Source organism: Lepus europaeus, chromosome 9 (assembly GCF_033115175.1).
Source record: "Lepus europaeus isolate LE1 chromosome 9, mLepTim1.pri, whole genome shotgun sequence".
Classification (NCBI taxonomy): domain Eukaryota; kingdom Metazoa; phylum Chordata; class Mammalia; order Lagomorpha; family Leporidae; genus Lepus; species Lepus europaeus.
This window is the reverse complement of record NC_084835.1, coordinates 81,981,842-82,004,100: the sequence shown is the minus strand read 5'-3', so window position 1 is coordinate 82,004,100 and position 22,259 is coordinate 81,981,842. Positions and strand designations below refer to the sequence as shown.

At 38.9% G+C, this 22,259-nt stretch overlaps 1 protein-coding gene across 1 annotated transcript in view; it reads right to left on the bottom strand.

The window, feature by feature from the left end:
- The window catches only part of ASXL3 (ASXL transcriptional regulator 3), a 185,540-nt gene that overhangs the window by 83,840 nt on the left and 79,441 nt on the right, over window positions 1-22,259 (bottom strand). Inside the window, exon 5 of the mRNA XM_062200257.1 lies at window positions 12,175-12,296. Coding sequence (XP_062056241.1) covers window positions 12,175-12,296 — 122 coding nt within the window. The remainder of the gene's footprint in view (window positions 1-12,174; window positions 12,297-22,259) is intronic.

Genomic DNA, 22,259 nt, shown 5'->3' with positions numbered 1-22,259 from the left:
TTAACCTTCAGAACACGAACATGATGGGGTTTTGGCAAATCCAGGGGAAAAAAAAGATATGGAATAAATCTCTCCAAATGAGAGTGATTTTGTATTTCATAAATGAATCAACCACGGTGATGATAATGTAATAAAAGACATTGAAAAGTTTTGAAATACAGCTTATCTGGTTGATGGCTTTATGCAGAAAATTACCTGTAATAAAAAGGGTCTTAAGCACACGTATGGAAGAGCCATTACAATCACAGGCACAGGAATGCTAAAACTCCTCAGGTTAAAAGCCTGGTTGTGGAGTGTCTCAAACCTTTTTATTCCTGGTGTGTATGTAATTTCTACCAATCTTACAACATCTCAGTTACTTGGTTAATGTTCTTTGACCAACAGTTGTCAGACTCTCCGAACACACTGCACTGACTATATATCCCCTAGTGTCAAAAATGATGTCATTTTATTTGCAAAGAGTATTAGCTGAATGTCTAGCTTGTTGATCATAAGCCTTGGCTACCAAATAATTACAGATATGAAATATTAAATACCAGCTAAATGAGAAAAGGCATTTTCAGATGGAATTTAAATCCAGATGAGAAAGGAAAGGCTTGAGAAATCTATTATAAATGATATGATCACTAATGATAAAATGAGACATTGTCCATTTGGTTCTTATATTTATTAAGCTTTAATAAAGTAACAGGTACCGTGAGGATAGGGATAAAAAATGCAATGATTATTATTCTCACTTTTAGCTTGTTTTCAATAGTAGATTTAATGCAGGCATATGTGCTATAAAATATCTAAAACATTTACTCTCCTCTTCCTTCAATGTGTATATATAATTGCACATAAATTTTGCACATAATTTCATTAATCTCTTTAGCCTTGTGTAAGACTTAAAGCACTTTATAGGCATTAATTTATAAATCCTATAATGAATTAATGCCACACAGCACTGTACATTTATATTGGCTCACTGTGTAAGGCTTTACAAAACAATACAACCTATACAAATAGTGATCAATTTTTATGTATATATTATCATGTATTTCAATTACATCCCTTGATAAAAAGTTAGGCATTTAAAAAACATTCATGTGTGTGTGTGTGTGTGTGTGTGAGGTTAGGGAATTTACTTTAGAAAATACTAAACCAATACTGAGTCATTTGAATGACATTTTGTGAACACGTATTTCATACTCAGAACATCAGAACAAACAAGATCCGGCATGATGTTCAGGGCGGTGTGGCCATAGATACGTCTGGTCAATGGTCTATAAATCAAGGCATGCATCCTCTCTTTGGGTTCTATTACACTGGTTGTGATGGCTGATGGAAATCAGGAAAATGCTTATTAATCAGTTTATTATAAAGGACATTAAAAAGGATACAGAGGAAAGGTCATGACACAGAAAGCACACAGCCTACTGCAAGCCAAGGACAGGGACCCAGGAGAAACCAATCCTGCTAACACCTTGACCTCCTACTTCAGCCTCCAGGACTGTGAGAAAGAGTTTCCGTTGTTTAATCCACAGGCTTAACACCATGTGGCCTGAGGTATCTTGTCAGGGTAGTCCTAGGCAACTCATGCCTACAAGTGCATATTGTTGTTTTTTTTTTCTGAACCATTTGAATGTAAGTTGCAGACACAATGTCTCTCTCTCTCTCTAAAAGCAAGTACTGTACATTTTCTCACATGATCACATTGTGACTGAAGGCAGGGCATTTGGCAGAATGTGTTTGGGAGAGTGTAGCACAAGGAACCCCTGCCTAGGCCACAGAACACTTAAGGAAATGGTTCTTCCCGAAGGTTCCACTCTGACAAGCCTTCCTTTCTTTCCCTCCCTCCTCCTTCCCTGCCTCCTTCCCCCTCTCCTTCCAACCCACCTAACTTATCTTCTTTCCTTTTCTTCTTCATCCTCCTTCTTCTTTTGGTATGTAAAAGAACTCTTATTAAATGTTTAACATTTACAAAAAAATTGGAACAATGTTTCTCATAATAATATTTTTAAAAATATTAACATGCAACACTACCCACCTATAGACGAGCAAAACTAAATGTCCACCATAGAAGAAAAATAATTATTGTTAAGTGCATTATAAATACATAAACTTTTTTTATTTACCTCTCATACTTTTGGTTAAGGGATAAATAATGCACTAACTAGAAGTCTAGATGTTGGAAACTTAAAGCCAAATTTGGCATGCATTTTGGGAGCAAGGTGATAAATAATGTACAAAAATTTTATCCTCAATTTTTAGATCTGCAAGGATTTTACCAAACAGAAATTAGTTAATCACATGGGGGAAAAAACTATCATAGAGGGGCCAGCACTGTGGCATAGCAGGTAAAGCCATTGCTTTCAGTGCCAGCATCCCATGTGGGCAGTTCAAGTCCTGGCAGCTCCACTTCCAATCCAGCTCTCTTCTATGGCCTGGGAGGGCAGTTGAAAATGGTCCAAGACCTTGGGCCCCTGCACCCCTGTGAGAGAACTGGAGGAAGCTCCTGGTTCCTGACTTCGGATCAGCACAGCTCTGCATTTGTGGCCAATTAGGGAGTGAACCAGAGGATGGAAGTCTCTCTTCTCTCTCTCTCTCTCTCTGCCTCTCCTTCTCTCTCTGTGTAATCCTGACATTAACATAAATAAATAAATCTTTTAAAAAAAACAACTCTGATAGAAATAAGAACAAAAACACAGAAATTTTTAATTTTAACTAGTCAAGGCAAGGATAAAGGAAAGTTAAGCAACATTAAGGTCATGTGAATGATGTCTTTGAGTATGGATTTCCTACTCAGAAAAATTTGAGCAATAGTTCCCAGTTCAATATATTTTAAAACACTAACATACAACACTATGTGCCTGTAGGTGACCAAAACTCAATGTTTATCATATAAGAACAATTATTTTAAGTGTATTAAAAACACACGGACTTTTTTGCTTTTTTCTCTTAAAAAGCAAACATGGTATTTGTGCCTAAATATGATTTATAGGGTCAGATAAGTAACAGTGAAGAAGTCTTTGTTTACTGTGTCACTAGTCACTATAGTAAAGCAACACAGGCTGTTAGGCAAACTCAGGCATATTGAAGTTCAGCTGCTTGGGTGTAAAGGGGCATCTGGACTGACTGCACATATAGATCCAGTCATTGTAGACTAATCTGTGGCTGCCTTGAAGATTCCAATTCAGAAGGCAGGATTCACTTGACTATGGACACTGACCGCACCACCTAACCAGATGAGAACACGGATGGGGGCAGGGGAAATCACTGCTGACTCAGCTGAGATGTTTGCGATAGTTTGGGCTGACATTGAACAGAGAACTCTGAAGCGTGTCCTGTCCAAGATTCAGAAGGTATAGAGAAGCTGCTGGTCTCTGTGGGAAGGCGTGCATAATGAGGGCTACCTCTTCACTTATTGCATTTTGGTATATGTAACCCTATTTCTGCAATTTTATGTGCACTGACTACTCAAACACATGTTGTCCATTTCCTCCTCATGATTTTCTAAAAAATGTGAATGCCTTTTGGGCCAGGCAAGCTGAGGGTGAGACATGGCCAAAGATGGAGGCCAAAGTGAGCAGGAACACATGGACCCCATCAGAGAGGTTAGCTGATACTCAGGAGATGCAGCAAATCTAGATTTTGGGTGACTCTTCCTGTTTTTAAGCAATGTATTGGGAAAACAAAAATGACTGTGTGCCATATTCAGTCCAATGACACAGATCTTTGATGTTTACTAAGCATTACAGCCTCTCCCCAATGGCCACAATAAACAAGTCTAACCACTGCTCAGTGTAGGTACTAAATCCCATCTTTTCTAATGTGAACTGGAAAGGAGCTGGGGCTGCTACAGAATTGTCTTAATGGTTGTGTGGCTCAAGGGCTGCAGGATTTTCGCACCACAGAAAGATTTAACTAACAAGCTGCATAATGCCGGGTAAAGTACCTTGGCAAATATCCCCGTAAAAGAAACAGTAGTGTTGGCAAGATGCTTTAAAGAGAAAATCTGCAGAACAATATTTTAGCACAGTTTACAGTGTAAACACTCAATACATGTTATTTTTTATATTTATAGAATGTATCCATTCTGAAATAAATGTATTTTTGAGGACTTACTCTCCATACTGCAGTGTAATACTGCTGATTCACAGCAGTGAGTATGACCAAAATTTTCTTTTAATTACTTTACATGATAGTGAAGAACTCATAAGGAAGCATGAAACAGTATTAGTCATTTCAAACACATACAAGTGCTAAGAAAATGATGGCAGTTAAGATGAAGCAGAGTAGCTGGGGTCAGGGGAAACCAATGTAGATTAGCAAGACAGGAAGGGCCTCTCTCTGGAGGCAACAAGGGTGATGAGACTTAAAGTGCAAGAACAACCTGGCTGTGTGACAGCTGTGGGGTCCAGTGTCAATAAAAGCAACAGCAGCAAAACCCCTACCAGGAAGATCTTGGGTGGTTCAAGGAATAAAAAGAAAGCCAAAGTTGTGAAAAAAAACAAACAAGAGTTTACAGTGGTTTTGCAGATGGCAAAGAACTTCTCAGAAACAGCTGCTAAGTTTATAGGGAGCAGGGGACTTTTGTTCAGTGCAAAGGCAACCCACTCCCCAATTGCCTTCCCCACAGTCTGCAGTTTCACCCTAGCCAATTGGCACCAAAGCCAAAAAAAAAAAAAAAAAAAAAAAAAAACCACAGCAAAAAGGAAGCATGAGGCATCCCCTGGGCAAAGACCTGCTGCCTGCAATCATGTTGGCTAATATTTAGAAGGCTCCACTGCATGGAATGCATTGTATCTCACACCTCAGGCCAACCTCTTACTAATTCATACCATCTCAAGTTTTCCCTTCCTTAAATGCCCCAGGCATACTGCTGCCATTCAAACTAGCCCTTCTCACTACCCATGTCGCTCCTGCGTCAGCCATCTGAACGACTGGTTGTTTTTCCCTCGGTAGTCTCCATCCCCACCACCCATTCTGCTTTATTTTTTCCGAGTGGACGTAACACCTTTTAATCAGTGTAATGCCATTATTTCCTCTCTTCACCATCCTGGAGAGTATGCTTTGTAGAAACTAGGATTTTTGTCACCTTTGTTCACTGACACAGCCTTGAACACATAAGAGTACCTGGAATATATTAGGTTCTCCCTAAGTATTTACTGAGTCAAAATGAAAACTCCAAGAAATGCATTCATTGGTGTGGGCATTTTATACAGCAATTAATATCCCTCTGGGGATGCCTGCACTCTTGCTAAATGCACAGCACCTACCTAGCCTTCAAGTACACTCAGCATCCTTGCTCTACTAAGCAATGTACAGCTTTACACTTTCTTTGTGCTCAGCTACTTTCAGAATTCTCCAGGTTTCATATCATAATCCTTCAAAACACAAGAATGTACTTACACTGAGAGAAGTACACACACGAATGCACAACACACACACATGCACACGGCTGCTTCAAAAAGTTTGCAGGAAATGAAATTAAAAGATAAGTTTATTTTGTTGAGAAATATTTTGAAATCCATGCACGTGTATGTGTGTGTATGTATGGGTGTGTGTGTAATGAATCTTGTGCTATTTTGTACATAGCTGTTTGGGTATAATCAATGCACCATCTGCTAAGTCCTCTCACTAAGTCCTCTGGAGCTGTGTCTAGCACCTCTCTTCAAAGCAGGGTACACTTTAACACATTGTCCTCAGCTTGAGTTTTTGCTAAAATTCCAAGAAAATGAGAAAATTCTTATTTTACACCATGTTACAAATAGAGGCAACTTAACTTATAATTACTAAATTTGAGTACCCCATAGCCTGGAAAATATACATCTCTGTAAAAGAATAAGAAAACAGGACTGGGGAGCAGGTAGGTGGCACAGCAGTTAACTTGATGCTTGGTTGCCCCACTCTGTATTGGAAAGGCTGGTTCTGGTCTCAGTCCTGCTAATGTGCACCCTGGCAGCCAGTAGGTGATGGCTAAAGTACTTGGGTCCCTGTCACCCACATGAAAGACCACGTTGAGTTCAGTGGATGGAATATCTTTCTTTCTCTGTTTCAAATAAAACAAAAAATTAAAAAACAAAATAATACCTGGAACATCACTTAATTTTTTTCTTAATTTTTTTAAAGTTTATTTACTTTTATTTGTTTGAAAGGCAGAGCAACACTCCTCTCTCCACACACACAGGCACACACACAAGAGGGAGGGTGGGGGGCAGGTTAAGGAGAGGGAGGGAGGGAGGGAGAGAGAGAGAGAGAAAATCTTTCATTTGTTGGTTCACTCCTAAAATGCCACAGCAGCTGGGGATGGGCCAGGCCAAAGCCAGGATCCAGAAAATAATACCAGGTCTCCCACATGGGTGGCAGGGACCCAAGTTAGCATCTGTTGCCTCCCAGGTTCCCCACTAGCAGGAAGCTGGACTGGAAGTGGAGGTGGGACTGGATCCAAGTACTCTGCACTGGGATGTGAGCATCCTACGTGCTGGCTTCATTCACTGTTCCACAACATCTGTCACCACATAGCACCTCTTGATACGGTGGTGGAGAGCGTACTTGTACGAGGGTATCCTGAAAGAGAGGATACTCTCTTTTTGTTGTGAGAAGTTGAGGAAGGGGCCAGTTTTTCCCACATCAGGCTAGTAGAGAGCCTACTGATTAGTCTGCAACATAATTTCATTACATTCTTATCATATAATCAATCTTTCTATTGCAGTCTATATTCATTTCAGGGGATGGTATTAATGAGGCACCTCCAACTGTCTCAAGTCTTAGCTGTAATTTGAATACTAATGAACTATCTTATTGAACAGCTTTAAATCCTATCATTGCAAATCCAGAAAGATGCAATATTAGAACCTAAATAAACGAGCAGATGGTGAGTACAAATGCAGTTTGCTGTGAAGTAATGTGTCTCCAAGCTGGTCAGTCACATGCATAGTGTGCTATTGCAAAATTACAGACAGTAAAATTTCATTATCTGTGATGTTGTAAGAAGTACAATTGGACTTTCTAAGGTTAATACTTCCAGGGACTATTCAATATGAAAGTAATTTATAGACTTAAACCTGGAAATAAACTTACATTTTTAAAAGAAACAAATGTAACACAACTAAACCAGTCCAGGAAAAGTAGAGATCAGATTGCACCCACAGAAATTCAATTCTGGCTTTACGTAAAAAGAAAGAAAGAAAAAGATGCTGACTGAACAGTCTTTGCTCCAGAGATAAGTTGTAATCTTTTCTTGCAAAAAGAGAAAAAAACCTTTAGGTACACACGCCAGTTTTTAGAATGGAAGTTTTTGGATAATTCTACAAAATACAATTTTCATCTCTACCCTAAAGGAAAAATAAAACTTAAAAATGGAGACATTGGCACTAACTTGGAATTTCAAACCAGTAATATCTGCTTTATTTTAATAGAGAAAGAACACCAGCAAAATAACAAAAATTCACTGAGTACAATAAGTTCTTCACTGAAAATCTGAAAACTCCACATGCTGTGAATGCTGGGACTTAAATAACTTGAAACACACACAGAGCAAATAGGCGGCTGCATGAGACACCAACAATTGCATTACTGTTATGACACTAAATGACAACGCCCACGCTCAGAAACGGCTATCATGCAACATAATCTATGGAATTGCACAATACTGGTCAAACATCTAACCTACAGTAAAATATCTAGACTATATCTGTTTATCAGTGTCATGAAGGAAAAGGATCTGCAACTTTATGAATAAATTCTACCACCCTAAATAAATAATGAGTAAAGTCAATAAACCAATAGAAGCTACATAAAAGGTTATGTTCACTATCGTATTACTTGGCATAACAGAACTCTCCTTCTCTAATCTTGCATTTTATTTTTTGTTACAAACTTCCAGAATATATTATTTCTTTAAGAAAACTAGCCTTCTTCAAAATTCAAAACCTAATATTTCACATTTTTAGGATCATGACAACTAAAATACCAAGGCAGAAAATTCAAGGAATCAGGTAAAAACCAACAATCTGCAGCTCCCCAGGACTTTCTGACAATGTTTATTCAGGACAAATAAATACACAAATCCCCATTGAAATGACCACATATTATTACTCATGCAATTATACCCAACATAAGATGCTAACTTATATTTGATGATTAGAAAGTATCAGCAACCAAAAAATTTGAGTGCATGGAAGATATTGTACATCAATAACCAAGGGGCATCACAGCGTCTATGCTGTCCAGCCTGTAATTATATCACTTTCAATTGTTTTGTGAAGGCAAAGAACCTACCCTCTATAGCAACAGGAATTAGTTGGGGGTATAGGCTTGAGGCCTCAGATATGGGAAATTGTATTTTCCTTATTATGCCAGTAAATTCTTAAAAATTTATTATTTTTTACTAAAGACTACAAAGCTATTGTGTTTTTGGGTATTTTGTTTGTTTTTTAATTTACCTCTTTCTAAGAATCTATACTGGTCAATATACAGTTAGACTACTAGTGCTGTACTGGAAAGAGAATATATTTCTAATAAAATACTAACAACAGGGAGCTTGTGCTTAGCCTAGCAGTTAAGCTATTGTTTACCACATTAGAATACCCAGGTTTGATCACCAACTCCTGGCCCCAGCTTCCAGCCATTGCACACCCTGGGAAGCAAGAGCAATGGCTCAAGTAATTGTGTTCCTGCCACGACACAGTAGTCCTGGATTGTTCCTGGCTCCCAGCTTCAGCCCCTGCCCAGGCATTCAGGAAGTGAATCAGTGGATAGGAGCACACTGTTTCTCTAATACATTAGAAAATTATCATAATGGCTAATATATTTGAGTGTGTGGTGTTAATGTGTGCTGGCACTGAACATAAGCAATCCACATTGATAACGACTGTACCTTTCTGTTTTCTTGATACTATACAAAGACTCAAGTCAATAAATTTCCTTGGATAGTGTCAAAAACATAGTACCCTATTACATAACATATACTGAAATGCAGTATTAGTTAAAATGCTAGAGTCTGAAACTATGATACCATATTTAAATGTCATTTCCAAGATTTAACTGCTGGGTGATCTTTGGAAAGTTATCTAACTTCTCTGGTCCTTTGTTTCTTATCTTTAAAAAGGAAACACTGAAGAGGGCCTTTGGCACAGCAGTAAAGATGCCACTTGGGATACCTGTATCACATATTGGAGCAACCGGGTTTCAGTCCCAACTCTGCTTTTAATCCAGCTTCTTGAAGCAGACCCACATGGAAGACCTATGTGGGGGTTTCTGACTCCCAGCTTCAGCCTGGTCTAGCTTTGGCTGTTGCAGGCATTTGGCACCCCCCCCCCCCTTTCCTGTGCATGTGCTCTTGCTCTCTCTTGCTCTTTCACTCTCTATTGGTAAGATGAAAATAAACAATTTTTTAAAATGGAAACATGAGTACATATGCCAAAGAACTTGCATAAGAATTAAATGGTATACCACATGTAAAATGAAAAGCATAATGTTTATATCAGCCAATGTAATTATTATTAACTTAATTCAGCTGGTCTTAGGGCTGAATGACTATGACTTGTACATATGTATATACCACACAAAACATTTCACAGATATAAAACATGTATTCATATACATGGACATATTATATATGGATATAATGCATCCATAATGAATTCTGCATGCTCATGGCCATTCAACTATCCAAAAGAAAAGAAAGCTGCAGATTTGCTGAGGCTGCTACAATTTAAAATGCCATATACTCAATTTTTAAAATGCTGCCTTAAGAAATCCAGCAATTATAGGGAATCTGGTCAAAATTCTACAAGCTCTTCTAAATGTATTTACAATATGAATTGGATAATTAATGAAACATTAGCATATCTTCTATATATTGAGCCATTCCCTTGGCAACTAATTTGCTACTTAGTTATAAAATAGAAATTTTAAGAAATGAATAAAATAACTCTTTCAGGATATTAAGAAGCTTACAGGACAGACTTCTTAAAACAAGGTTTAGACGATAGCAAGTAAGTGGCACTTTCCACGAACTCACTGCTTTCCCAAAACAAAAATGCTAACTCTAAGCTGTGTAACATTTTAGTAACTTTAAAAAGTATTCAAATGATAGGGATCCAAAAGGAAGCAAAAGAGAGAGAGAGAGAGAGAGAGAGACCTAACAATACAGGCACTGGAATCTTTCTACTCATATTCAGGAAGACTTCACAGTTTGCACATTTTCCAAATCACTGCACTTCAGAAATGAGAGTTTCATTTATGATCCCATTTACGTCTCTTAAATGCCACAGCTACAAGTGTCCAGTTGTGTATCTTTTATTCTATCCTGGTTAGTATTTTATTACCTGCATCCTATTAGCCGCCTGAATGAGCCTTTGTCCAGGGTTCTTCACCTACACCAATCTTTTATTTCATCAATTAAAAAAATCTCAACACTGATTCCAGCTTTGTTCTCTTGCATCTAAGCCATTTCCCAAAAGCCAAATGACAATCTCCCCAAAGATTACTTGACCTATTCAGGAGAAAATATTTTTATCACTTATTATACAATACCAATGGAAAGAAGAGCTGCAGTGTTAACAATGAATGCAGAGTAAAAAGGGAAGAAAAATGAGCACAAAAGTGATGCATTCCTACATTTCTTGGAGCTAGGGGAGAAGTTAGGTAGAAATATTTTATATCTAGGGGATTGAATCTGAATATTAAGGTGCTAAAGAGTTTGGTGAGTCTTTTCTTCTTTAAATAATTAATAAATTTTTAATTAACTAATGAATTGAAACATTATTTCTCTTTTCCTTATTATAAATAAGTCCCTCTATTGCTGGGCCCAATTAGGGTGGGTGAAGGGGGTTTATTACAGAGGATCAAGATGAAAATGCCAGAGGAAATCAGTTAAACAAGGGAAAATCATGAAGTTAGGGGAAAACATATAGCCTTCCATTTGTGGACACGACCACTACTGCTGCCATAGGCAATGGCCCAGGCTAAGCACAGCATCTCCTCCTTTCCATCCCAGCACTATTCTGCAAGTGTGGTGGGAGAGCAGAGCTACTGAGTGATGTACTGAGTGATTATTACGGTCCAGATACTCACTCCATGATACGCTTTCAATGTATCACCTCAATGACTTCTCAGATAATCACATGTGCATGATACTATCATTTTCCACATTTGCTAAAGGAGCTTGAAATTCAGAGAGGCAAGCTGGTCGGCCCCAAATCACAGAGTGACAAGGATTCAAAGCAGGGTACACTAGCACCCACACTCTAACCTGACATCACCATCTCAGAGTAAGGCCACCCAGATCGAGACAGCTTTTTATTGCGAAGTTACCACTGGGATGATACTACAAAGTTATCATCATTCAGCATCATACAACTGCCCCCAGGAGCTGGTGGTTAGGACACTCGGGTCCCCTTTCAGATACCTGTCTCAAGTTCCTGACTCCAGCTCCTAGCTGAGGCAGACCCTGGGAGGCAGCAGGTGATCGCTTAAGTAGTTGGATTCCTGCCACCCATTAGGGAGACTTGGATTGAGTTCAGGACTCCTGGATTCTCTGTTGTTTTTTGATAGTTTTTATGTTTATTAATATAAGAGGACAGATTTAATTTATTTTATAGATACAATCCTAAGAGCATTAGCCCTGGTTATCATGGGCATTTGGAGAGTGAACCAGCAGATGGCAACACTCTGTCCTCTCTTTACCTCAGACTCTTAACACACATACATACATACACACATATAGTCCTGATGGATATTCTAGACATACACCATTCTTATTATTTTCTTCTTTTACCTGAATTCATCTCAGTAATAAGAAACTTTATTTTATAACATCATATAAATATTAGAATATAAACATTATTTTCAAAATATGCAATACAATATGAACCTAATAGATTTACTATAAATGTTTCTCTCTCTCTGTCTCACACACATACAGAAGTTTAAAACAAATTCTATATGTTTCCAAGCACATATTTCCCTCTATTTTATATCAAAGTTCTTAGTCAAAGCTCTCCTGGCTTTTTAGCACAGATTAAAACTACTGGATTGCATAATATGGAAGTGGTTGAATTCAGGATATCTCTATCTATTGCTTTCTGATTGCTAAAGTCTTATATATTTTATTTGATCAGCAGAACACTCACTGCCTTAAGTAGGTAGAATTGAAGGACAAAGGACGAATGCTGGCTACCTTACCTGTTTAAGAGCCTTTTTGGTGTGTTGCTGAAAGGAAGACACTAACTTGCTTTGCACTGCTGTGTTAGTAAGGCTTGAATCTCGAGTGGAAGATGCTTCATCGGTTACCTGCTTCACACAAACTAGAAATGGAGAGAGATAATGATATTACTAATTTGAATTCCTTTTTTATATCCACTGTAATTAACTCTCTGGGAGCTTTTCTCTAGTTTAAAATGGAAACCTAAAATAAAGTGAAATAACACAGTAAAAAGGAGAGATGTAGATCTGAAGAGAAGGGATCACTTAATAACTGTGTGGCCACAGGTCCATTTAACCTCTCTAAGTCTCTCTTTCTGTTTTCTCATCCACTAATTGATGATAATTTCACTCATACAGCTATTGTCTGGACATAAAAAATTGCACAGTATCTGCTTCAGGATTTGGGAGCCAGCAGACACTATCCAACTCTGAATGCTGAAATTGGCAATGCATGGTATCCTAAGGGAGCAACCTAAATGCATGCCTTTGCTTTAAATCTACTATGTTTCAGGGGCCAGCTCCGTGGCACACTAGGTTAATCCTCCGCCTGCAGCGCTGGCATCCCATATGGGCACTGGTTCTAGTCCTGGTTGCTTCTCTTCCAGTCCAGCTCTCGGCTGTGGCCTGGGAAAGCAGTGAAGGATGGCCCAAGTCCTTGGGCTCCTGCACCCGCATGGGAGACCAGGAGGAAACATCTGGCCCCGGCTTCAGATCGGCACAGCTCTGGCCATTGCAGCTACTTGGAGAGTGACCCATCAGAAGACCTCTCTCTCTCTCTCTCACTGTCTGTAAATCTGCCTGTCAAATACATAAATAAAATCTTAAAAAAATAAAATAAATCTACTAAGTTTCAAAGATATTATGAGTTCCTGCTTAACAGTCCTCCCTCTGTTGGATTTATTGCTCTATGACACTCTGGGACATATCTATCGTCTCCTATGGGTTAACTATAGCGTGGAGAAGGAAAAATGAAATCCAAGATGTTTCTGACCAACTCAAGAGAATTATTTTCAAGAAAGTGGTACTCTCCACAGATTAAACACAATGTGCCAATTTTTACCAGGCTGTCTTACTGTTTATTATAAAGAAGACATTTTCTTCCACAATATTGCTTCTTAGGAGCACCAAGGTCTCCACAACCTGGGTGACCAAGTTCCCCATAGATACTTCCTGCTCTATGAAATCTGTTAGAGCTGCAACTCTTCCTTCAATCACCCTCAAACTGAGGGATCAGGTTTAACTCTGGGGTGATTTTGGCAGAAACCTTTTCTGTGTAGACTAGGAGAGAAGAGTTATTTAGAAAATCCAAGTGAGGAATTAATCACTAATGGCAGAATGGAGATATACATCAAAGGCAAGAGGAAGTCAGATGTAAGAAAATCACTTGAAGATATGCCGTAAAATGTTCATGACTCTGTAAGGGCATCAGAGCTAACACTAACTCAAGGACATTTTTCAAGTAACGGCAATTCAGGAAGATTCTGATCTGGGTTTTAAAGGAAAGTGGAAGAGTAAATTTTTTGTAGTAAAAAAAGTGGGGGCCGGTATTGTGGCATAGTGGGTTAAGCCACCACCTGTGACATTGGCACCCATATGGACATTGGTTCACACCCCGGCTGTTCCACTTTCAATCCAGGTCCCTGCTAATGCACTTGGGAAAGCAACAGAAGAAGGCCAAAATTCTTGGGGATCCAGATAAAGCTCTTGGCTCCTGGCTTCTGCAGCATTTGGTGGAATGAACCAGTGGATGAAGATTCTCTCTCTCTCTCTCTCTCTCTCTCTCTGTTTCTATAACTGTCTGCCAAAATAAATATATATATATATATTTTTAAAAAATGGAAGTATATGCATGTCACAGTATTGAATACACACAAATTCTTTTTCGTAGACTCAAGTACAGCTTGTCTATAAATGAACATGTGATTCATTAGAGATAATCTGGTGGTGGAAGAAAGAGTTAATCAAGTTCCACTTCTTACAGAAAGTTATCAGTAATCCAAATAGGCAATTGTTAGTGATTGATGCAAGGCATGTTACACGTGTAATCTTACTTATTCTTTATGATTTCTTTCAAGACAAGAAGATATTATCTCCACAATGGATAGAGGAAAATGGAGCTAAGTAAGGTTAAATAACTTGCCTATGGTCACACAGCCAATGAAATGATAGCACTGGAATCCATGGCCAGCTCTCTCTGGCTCCAGAGCCATGATTTTTCCCACAAAATATTGACCTCAAAAGTCAAAATCATGCATAAAATTGCATGTCTAAAAAGTTCTTATCCAATTACATGACACTGAAGGGCAAGAATGAACAAATTGTCCAACCCCTGACATATAAAAAAAAATGGAGAACAGTGAGAAGAGTAATAGGCTGAGGAAGCATGATGGCTCAAGTAGCAAGATGTGCCCATGAATACAGTGAGAGAAGTCCTAGAATTAAAGACCTGGCAACTTTTGCCAACTTATAAAATATGATACTTTCCCTAATGGCAGTCTAAATGTTCCAGTGAAGAAACATTTGTAATATTATTTGCACAAACCATACCCTATATACTTTGCCACTTGAAATGACTGCTAGAGTAATCTGCAACACTTTGCCAAAGCTAACTTATGAAGAACCATGAGAAATAATCAAGGGGGCCAGCGTCGTGGTGTAGTGGGTTAAGTTGCCACCTGCGATGCCCACAACCCATATGGGTGTCAGCTCATGTCCTGGAAGTCTTGTATCTGATCCAGTTTCCTGCTAGTGGCCTGGGAAAAGCAATAAAATATTACCTAAGTACTTGGGTGCCTGTACCCATGTGGGAGACCTGAAGGAAGCTCCTGGCTCCTGGCTCCTGGCTCTGGCCTGGCCCAGCCCTGGCCACTGCAGTCATTTGGGAGGTGAACCAGCAGATAGATGGATGATCTCTTTCTCTTCTCTCTCCCTCTTTTTCTCTCCCTCTCCCTCTCTATCTCTCTAGGTCTCTTTCTGTATGTAACCCTCTCAAATAAATAAAAATATTTTTAAAAAGAATTATCAGCTTATATATAAATCTATCGTGTACACTAATGGTCTTTTCAGTGTTCTGAAATCTCTATGAAATGACAGAAAGATGGCAGAAAAGGTATATGGTCCCAGTTGAACAGACTTGCATGGATACAGTGTAACCCCAGCCTAAAGTAAAGTGTGCATTAACAAATATAGCTTTTATCAATATTTTATTTGAAAGGCAAAATCAATCAATCTTTCTGTCTATACCTATCTATCTATGTATCTACCTATCTATCTGGGGGGGGGGGGGGGGAGTCTTCCATCCTCTAGTTCACTCCTCAACCCAAATGATCTCAAGGATCCAAAGGAAGCCAGGAGCTAGGAACTTCTTCCGGGTTTCCCACATGGGTGCAGGGGCCCAAGCAATTGGGCCATCTTCTACTGCTTTCCCATGTGCAATAGCAGGGAGCTGGATCAGAAGTGGAGCAGCTGCAACTCGAACCAGTACCCATATGGGATGCCAGCACTGCAGGCAGAGGCTTAACCTTCCACGCTACAGCACCGGCCCCAGTAAATATGTTTTATTACTTTCAAATTCTCACTAGCATTTCCACATAGAAAACTGTATACTTACTGTCTATTTAAAAAGGAGAATCAGGTGCATTTCATTGCTTCTAGGGAATTTATGGGAAATATGAGGTTGCTTATGTACACTACACATCTAAATTCAGATTTGCCTAGGAAATGCTTTTTTATTCATAAGTCTTTTGAAGGTAAATTTTAATATAGCAGGATCAAATATGACAAATTCTGCATTTATATGTAATTAAAGCCTTTGTGTTCCTCTTATTTTCTGATGGCTAAAATAAGCACTACATGACCAGCTGTCCTTTGTAAGGACAGCAGCCTGCAGGATCACCATTTTCTCTGTAATCTAGGAAACCATCAGATATTCTGATCCCAATTCAGGGGTCAGCATACATGCTGTGCATTTCGGTTTAAATTTAATACTGCACTGTGTTGATAGTGATTTAGATAGATTTATTTATGTTTCATACAAAAGAAGGATTCTGTTCAATTTGGAACCCAAAGAGAGGGAAGGACAAGAGAGTTGCCACAGCACTGAGGAACCATGAACTTCATTCTCAAAGTGAGCTACTTTTTGAAATCTAATTCTATTTGCTTTCTTAGATTTCCTTCTAGATCCAGCTGAAGCATCAGGTGTTGATCTACTAGGAAATAATTTTCTCCCCTAAGCTGTCTTTCTAGAGCTTGTTCCTGACGCTTAAATCTCTGAGTCAGACTATTTTCTCCCTGCCATTTGCATTTCATAAAATAAATGCAGAACTTTAGACAGACATAAAAGGTAACTGAAGATAAAAAATCAATAAATATATATCCTTTGGATTAAAGTTTGTTTTTAAGTAAAAAAAAATCAAGAGAGAAAAACAAAGGTGGGACACACATGTAATGGTCTGTACATACATGGTGTTGTAAGTTCTTTTGACTACAGATTGCTGACCTAAGCATATGTGTTGCTTTACTCATTCTCTGCCACGTACATGACATGATGAGAGCTACATCTAAAAGCTCATTCACTGCACAGTTGGATTGTTCAGGTTCATGCAGACTCCCCCTCTGACAAAACACAACTTTTCACTTTTACTAATTCTTGCAGATTTCTTGATAATAGATGTGATGAATAAATGATTAAGGGCTGCCTGAATATTTAACTAAAGGACTAAGTTAGGTCTTGGAAATACAAGCCCTTCCCCCCCAAAAAAAAATAATGGTAAAGAAAGGATTAGGGGAAATTCAATATAAATAAAATCACAACAGGAGCCAGGAAACTGAAGAATCGGGACAGATGTTTTATCCAATAAATATCAAACGTTGACATGCAACTTAGAAAGTGATACCTTCTTGGCAGTCAGCAAAGAATGGGAGCTATTTTTTTCTAACTGTACACTGGCATGAACACAAAACTAATGTGAAAACTTCATGCCTCAAAACTCCATAAGAGCCTGCCCTTTTCAGAATGGGACAAACTGAAGATAAGGAAACAAAGATGAGATTAGTTCTCCCTGGAACGTCTGTCGTTCAACACTTTTCAAGAAGGCACAGAAATACTATTTCTGTCTACATTTGACTTGCCTGCCAAAATCAGGTAAAGCAAAAACACTGTTAAAAGCTAATTCATTGGTTTTAAAGTTGCCCATATCTACCTCCCCTCTTGCTCACACTCACAAACCCCTCCCTGAAACCTATTTAGAAGGTCCAGGAGCAAAGGGAGGTGGAAGGTTATGGGTAGCCAGGAAACAGCCTTGAAGACCAAAGAAATGGGTGACAATGTTCCTGCAAAACTGTGGACTGCAGGTTCTTTTCTCAGTGTCTCCATGCTGTACTTCCCTTTCCTTTTTTTCATAACCATTCAGCTTGAAAATGCTACTGAACTAAAAAATATAGGTTAGATCTCATATTTTTAGAACTGAACGTTAGTGGGAAGACACGGTGGTGTTTCCTCCTTATCCAATCAGTGATCCACTGACAGGTGTACAAGAGAACACCCATAATTCTAACTTTTATCTTTAATCCACAATACAAAGAAGGGAGAAGTGAGATTCGAACTTTGATCTGTCTCTATTTTCATAATCACATGATGCCCACTCCCCGACTAGCACCCTCTGTGACCCAGCCAAAGGGCGCGCTCTGCTGGTTCCTCAACTATCAGCTAACTATTGTCTTAGCTCTAACTGCCCCTCCTCCAAGTACTCTTCCGGTCACTCTGCCTGGCAAACTCATCTTGGCAGAACACATTCAAAAAAGCTTCCCTCAAAGGTTTCCCGTCTATCCTGGTTTCTGAGGCAGACTTGTTCTTCTCCTACTCACATGGCTTTGAAACCTAGTTGTTGAATACATCACAGTCCCTGCAACTGGTGCTTGTGTCTCTCTCTGCTCCCACAGGCTCTGTCCTGCAGGGACTTACTCATGTCCAAAAATGGGCATAGAGAAATTGAGCTAAAAATGTTTATAAAGGTAAAACTCTAAATTTGATTTTTGTTAAATTTATCTAAAGTATCTATTTGAAAGTTAACTTTCAATGACTGTTTTTAACAAAAACTCAAGGAAGTAGTCAGCAAAGCTGGTTTTTGTCACAGAAAACCATACATAAAAATTGAATTTTGGTGTGCTGTAGCTCAATTTGTAGCATTGTAACTCAACAGTTTTAGCCATTGCTTGTGCTACAAGCATCCCATAGAGTAGCGTAGTTTCAAATCTGGCTGCTCGGCTTCCAATTCAGCTCCCTGCTAATGAGCAGATGATGGCCCAAGTGCTCCGGCTGGCCCCTGCCATCCAAGTGGGAGACCTGGATGAAGTTCCCAGCTCCTGGCTTCGGCATGGCCCAGCCCTGCCCATTGCAGCCACCTGGGGAGTGAACCAGCAGATGGAAGATTTCCCAGGACCTTAAGTTTAGTATCTCTATCAGCATTATCAGAGAAAAATTTGTTTCATTATACTTTCTGCTACAGGATAGCTGCTGTTTGGATCTGTCTCTCTCTCCCTTTATCACTCTGCCTTTAAAATAAATTTTTTTTTTAAAAAAGGGACTTTTAAAATTTGAAGTCAGAGACTTTCTTAAAAAACATTTTTATATTATCCTGAAGGCAATTAGAGAGAAAATGAAAGCCAAGCCACAGAACATCTTTTTAAGTTGGCAGGAAGCTGTACAACTGGTCATTAATTATAGATTTTTTTTCTCTCTGCTGTCCTTACTCATTTCTTATTTTATGAGGAAAATTGCAATTTTATTTACATAAGTAAATAAAAAATAAAATGTAAGATTTAAAACTAGAAATCACAATGCTATATAACATTGCAGAAGCTATGTGTGTGTACAGTCTGGGATTGGGATGTCATATACTCATTGCAACACAGATACTTTGTACAATTAATTCCTATAAATACCACTGAGCCACCCAATAAGTGGCAGGCATTCTTAAGGAACTGGTATTCAGTTTAAAAAAAGACAAGAGGGGAAGATCCTTTGATCAGTTTTATTTATATCAGTTCCCCCTCCAAATACACCCCCTTCAATTTTCTCAACAATCAAACCACATGCTTTCAAATAACAAGTGTTCTGTAGAAATGGTTCTGATGTATACCATAGACTTAATAAAGTTTTATGATTAAAACATTTAAATCAAAAGCACATAGTACATTAGGGATAACATTGTGGCACATGGTTAGCATTCAATAGCAGTTTACAAGAGAGTTGGGAAGTTTATTAATTAATCATTCATTCAACTGCACAACTTGCATTGAACACATTTCTTCATGCCAAGCACTGTGTAAGATACAGGGGAAAACAATGAACAAGACCCAAGATCTGATTATGAGGCCATAAGGTTTTAAAAAGTAGCTTTTCAAAGAACAGTTTTATAGAACCATTAGTTCTGAGGAAAACTATGCCTATGAAAACACAGTGGCAATCACCAAAACTTGTTTTTGAAAGAGCAATAAGCAGTTAATTCAAAAGTATCCCCAGATAGCAACTAGCCAAAAAGGTATATGTGTGGATTGAATTATGATCCATGCACAGTATTCACATCCGAAACTGTGTGTATCAGATATTATGGGTATATGTAGCAACATGTACATGCCAAAAATTGTTTTAGAAGTGACTTAAGGGGCCAGTGCTGTGGTGTAACAGGTTAAGCAGCTGCCTGCAAGGCCACCATCCCATAGGCATCCAGTTCAGCTGCTCCACTTCCATTCCAGCTCCCTGCCATGCATCTGGGAAAGCAATGGAAGATATCTCATGTGGGAGACCTGGATGAAGGTCCTGGCTCCTGGCTTTGGCTTGGCTCAGCCCTGGCCATTGTGGCCATTTGGGGAGTGAACCAGCAGATGGAAGATCTCTCTCTCTCTCTGTCTCTCTCTCTTTCTGTAACTCTGCCTTCCAAATAAATTAATAACTTAAAAAAATTAAAAACAAGGAAATTAATCTGAACACAATTAAACCTTTCCTGGACTCAATTTCATTCAGAAAAAAAAGATAATTCCTTAATCCTTTTATTGATCTAGACAAATGACAGCAGCCCTCTCTAAAAACATTCTTGTTCTAAGGTAGGTGTAGGCATTTGTGTTTAAGCAATTTTTCTTGCTGCATTCAAAGACAAGACTCAAAGGATATCAGACACCAAGAAAAATCAGCCATTAAAAAGAGCCAGAAGAAATAAAATCATGGAAATAGCATTTTTTCCTCTAAGAAACTCATAATGGAGTTTAAACATTCAAATTATTGGTACTTTTTAAAAAATTTTTTTATTTTATTTTTGACAGGCAGAGAGGACAGTGAGAGAGAGAGACAGAGAGAAAGGTCTTCCTTTGCCATTGGTTCACCCTCCAATGGCCGCCGCGGCCGGCGCACTGCGGCCGGCGCATCGCGCTAATCCGAAGCCAGGAGCCAGGTGCTTCTCCAGGTCTCCCATGCGGGTGCAGGGCCCAAGCACTTGGGCCATCCTCCACCGCCCTCCCAGGCCACAGCAGAGAGCTGGCCTGGAAGAGGGGCAACTGGGACAGAATCTGGCACCCCGACCGGGACTAGAACCCGGTGTGCTGGCGCCGCAAGGCAGAGGATTAGCCTAGTGAAATGCGGCACCAGCCACTATTGGTACTCTTAATAAAATTGAGAATGATATCTTCTATGAATATAAAATATCTGATATAACTGATATTTATTATATTTTATAACCCTTTATTTAGCTCAAAGAAACTTTCTTCTTGTTCAGGAGACACATACAGAAATAAGAGCAAAATAAGCCAAACAGAATAGTCAATCAGGCAATAACTGTACCAGCAATACATGAGTATATAAGTGGCAGGATACTCCTACAAGATGGAATCAAGCCAGACACCTTAATGATTTATGGGCTGACATCATATGCCGTAAATGATACTCACCCTTCACAGAACTGAATTTGCCACAAACTTCCTACAGTGTTCACAAATGATGTATGAACGCTTTGGTTTGCACTGGACAGGACACTGAAGCTTTGCAAGTAACTAGGAAGAACTTTCTATACACCGAAGATACAGCTACAGAAATCCCTTCCTCATACTCCATTTATCAGCCAGACCCATTTAGTTATATTAATATCCCTGGATAGCTATAAATGTATATCTTCAAATACAGATGTGAAAGGAAGAAACTCAAAACAAGCTCTCACTCTCTTTCTCTCTCTCTCTCTATATATATATATACAGAAAAAGATTAGTATATATATATATCTTATATATACTTATATACGATTTATATATATCATATATCATCGGATATATATTAATTATTTTACATACATTTCTATATAAAGAAATATATGTATTTAGTAGGAGACACACACAATGCTCCAGGCACCAGCATTTAATCACCTAACCCCTCCAGAATCAATACGGATTTCTTTCTCAGACTGATGCAGAGTAACAACAGTATAAGCTGCTGGCATGGGAGAAGAAATATTAGAGGCTATTTATTTTCTACTGGTACAACACCTGTGATCTTTTCACACTGCAACATCTGCACAAAAACAAAGCAATCAACCTAGAAAATGAGGAATGGAAAAAGTGAACAGGAAGGCTATCAGCCAAAGGTTGGCATGGGCCCAGGGTAAGCACTCCACTCCAGGCATCATTACTACTTTGTACTTCCACATGTAAAATATTTGTTTAAAGATTTATTTATTTATTTCAAAGTCAGAGTTACATAGAGAGAGGAGAGGCAGAGAGAGAGCAAGCCACATATAAAATATTAATTCCAGGGGCCAGTGTGTGGCTTAGCAGGTTAAGCCACTGCCCACGATGCCAGCATCTCATTCATGTACCAGTTCCAGTCCTGGCTGCTCCACTTCCAATCCAGCTTCCTGCTAATGCACCGGAGAAGGCAGCAGAAGATGGTCTGAGTACTTGTGTCCCTGCCACCCATGTGAGATAACCTGGATGGAGTTCATGGCTCTTGGCTTCAGTTCAGCCCAATCCTTGCTGCTGCAAGCATTGAGGGGAGTAAACCAGCAGATGGAAAATATCTTTCC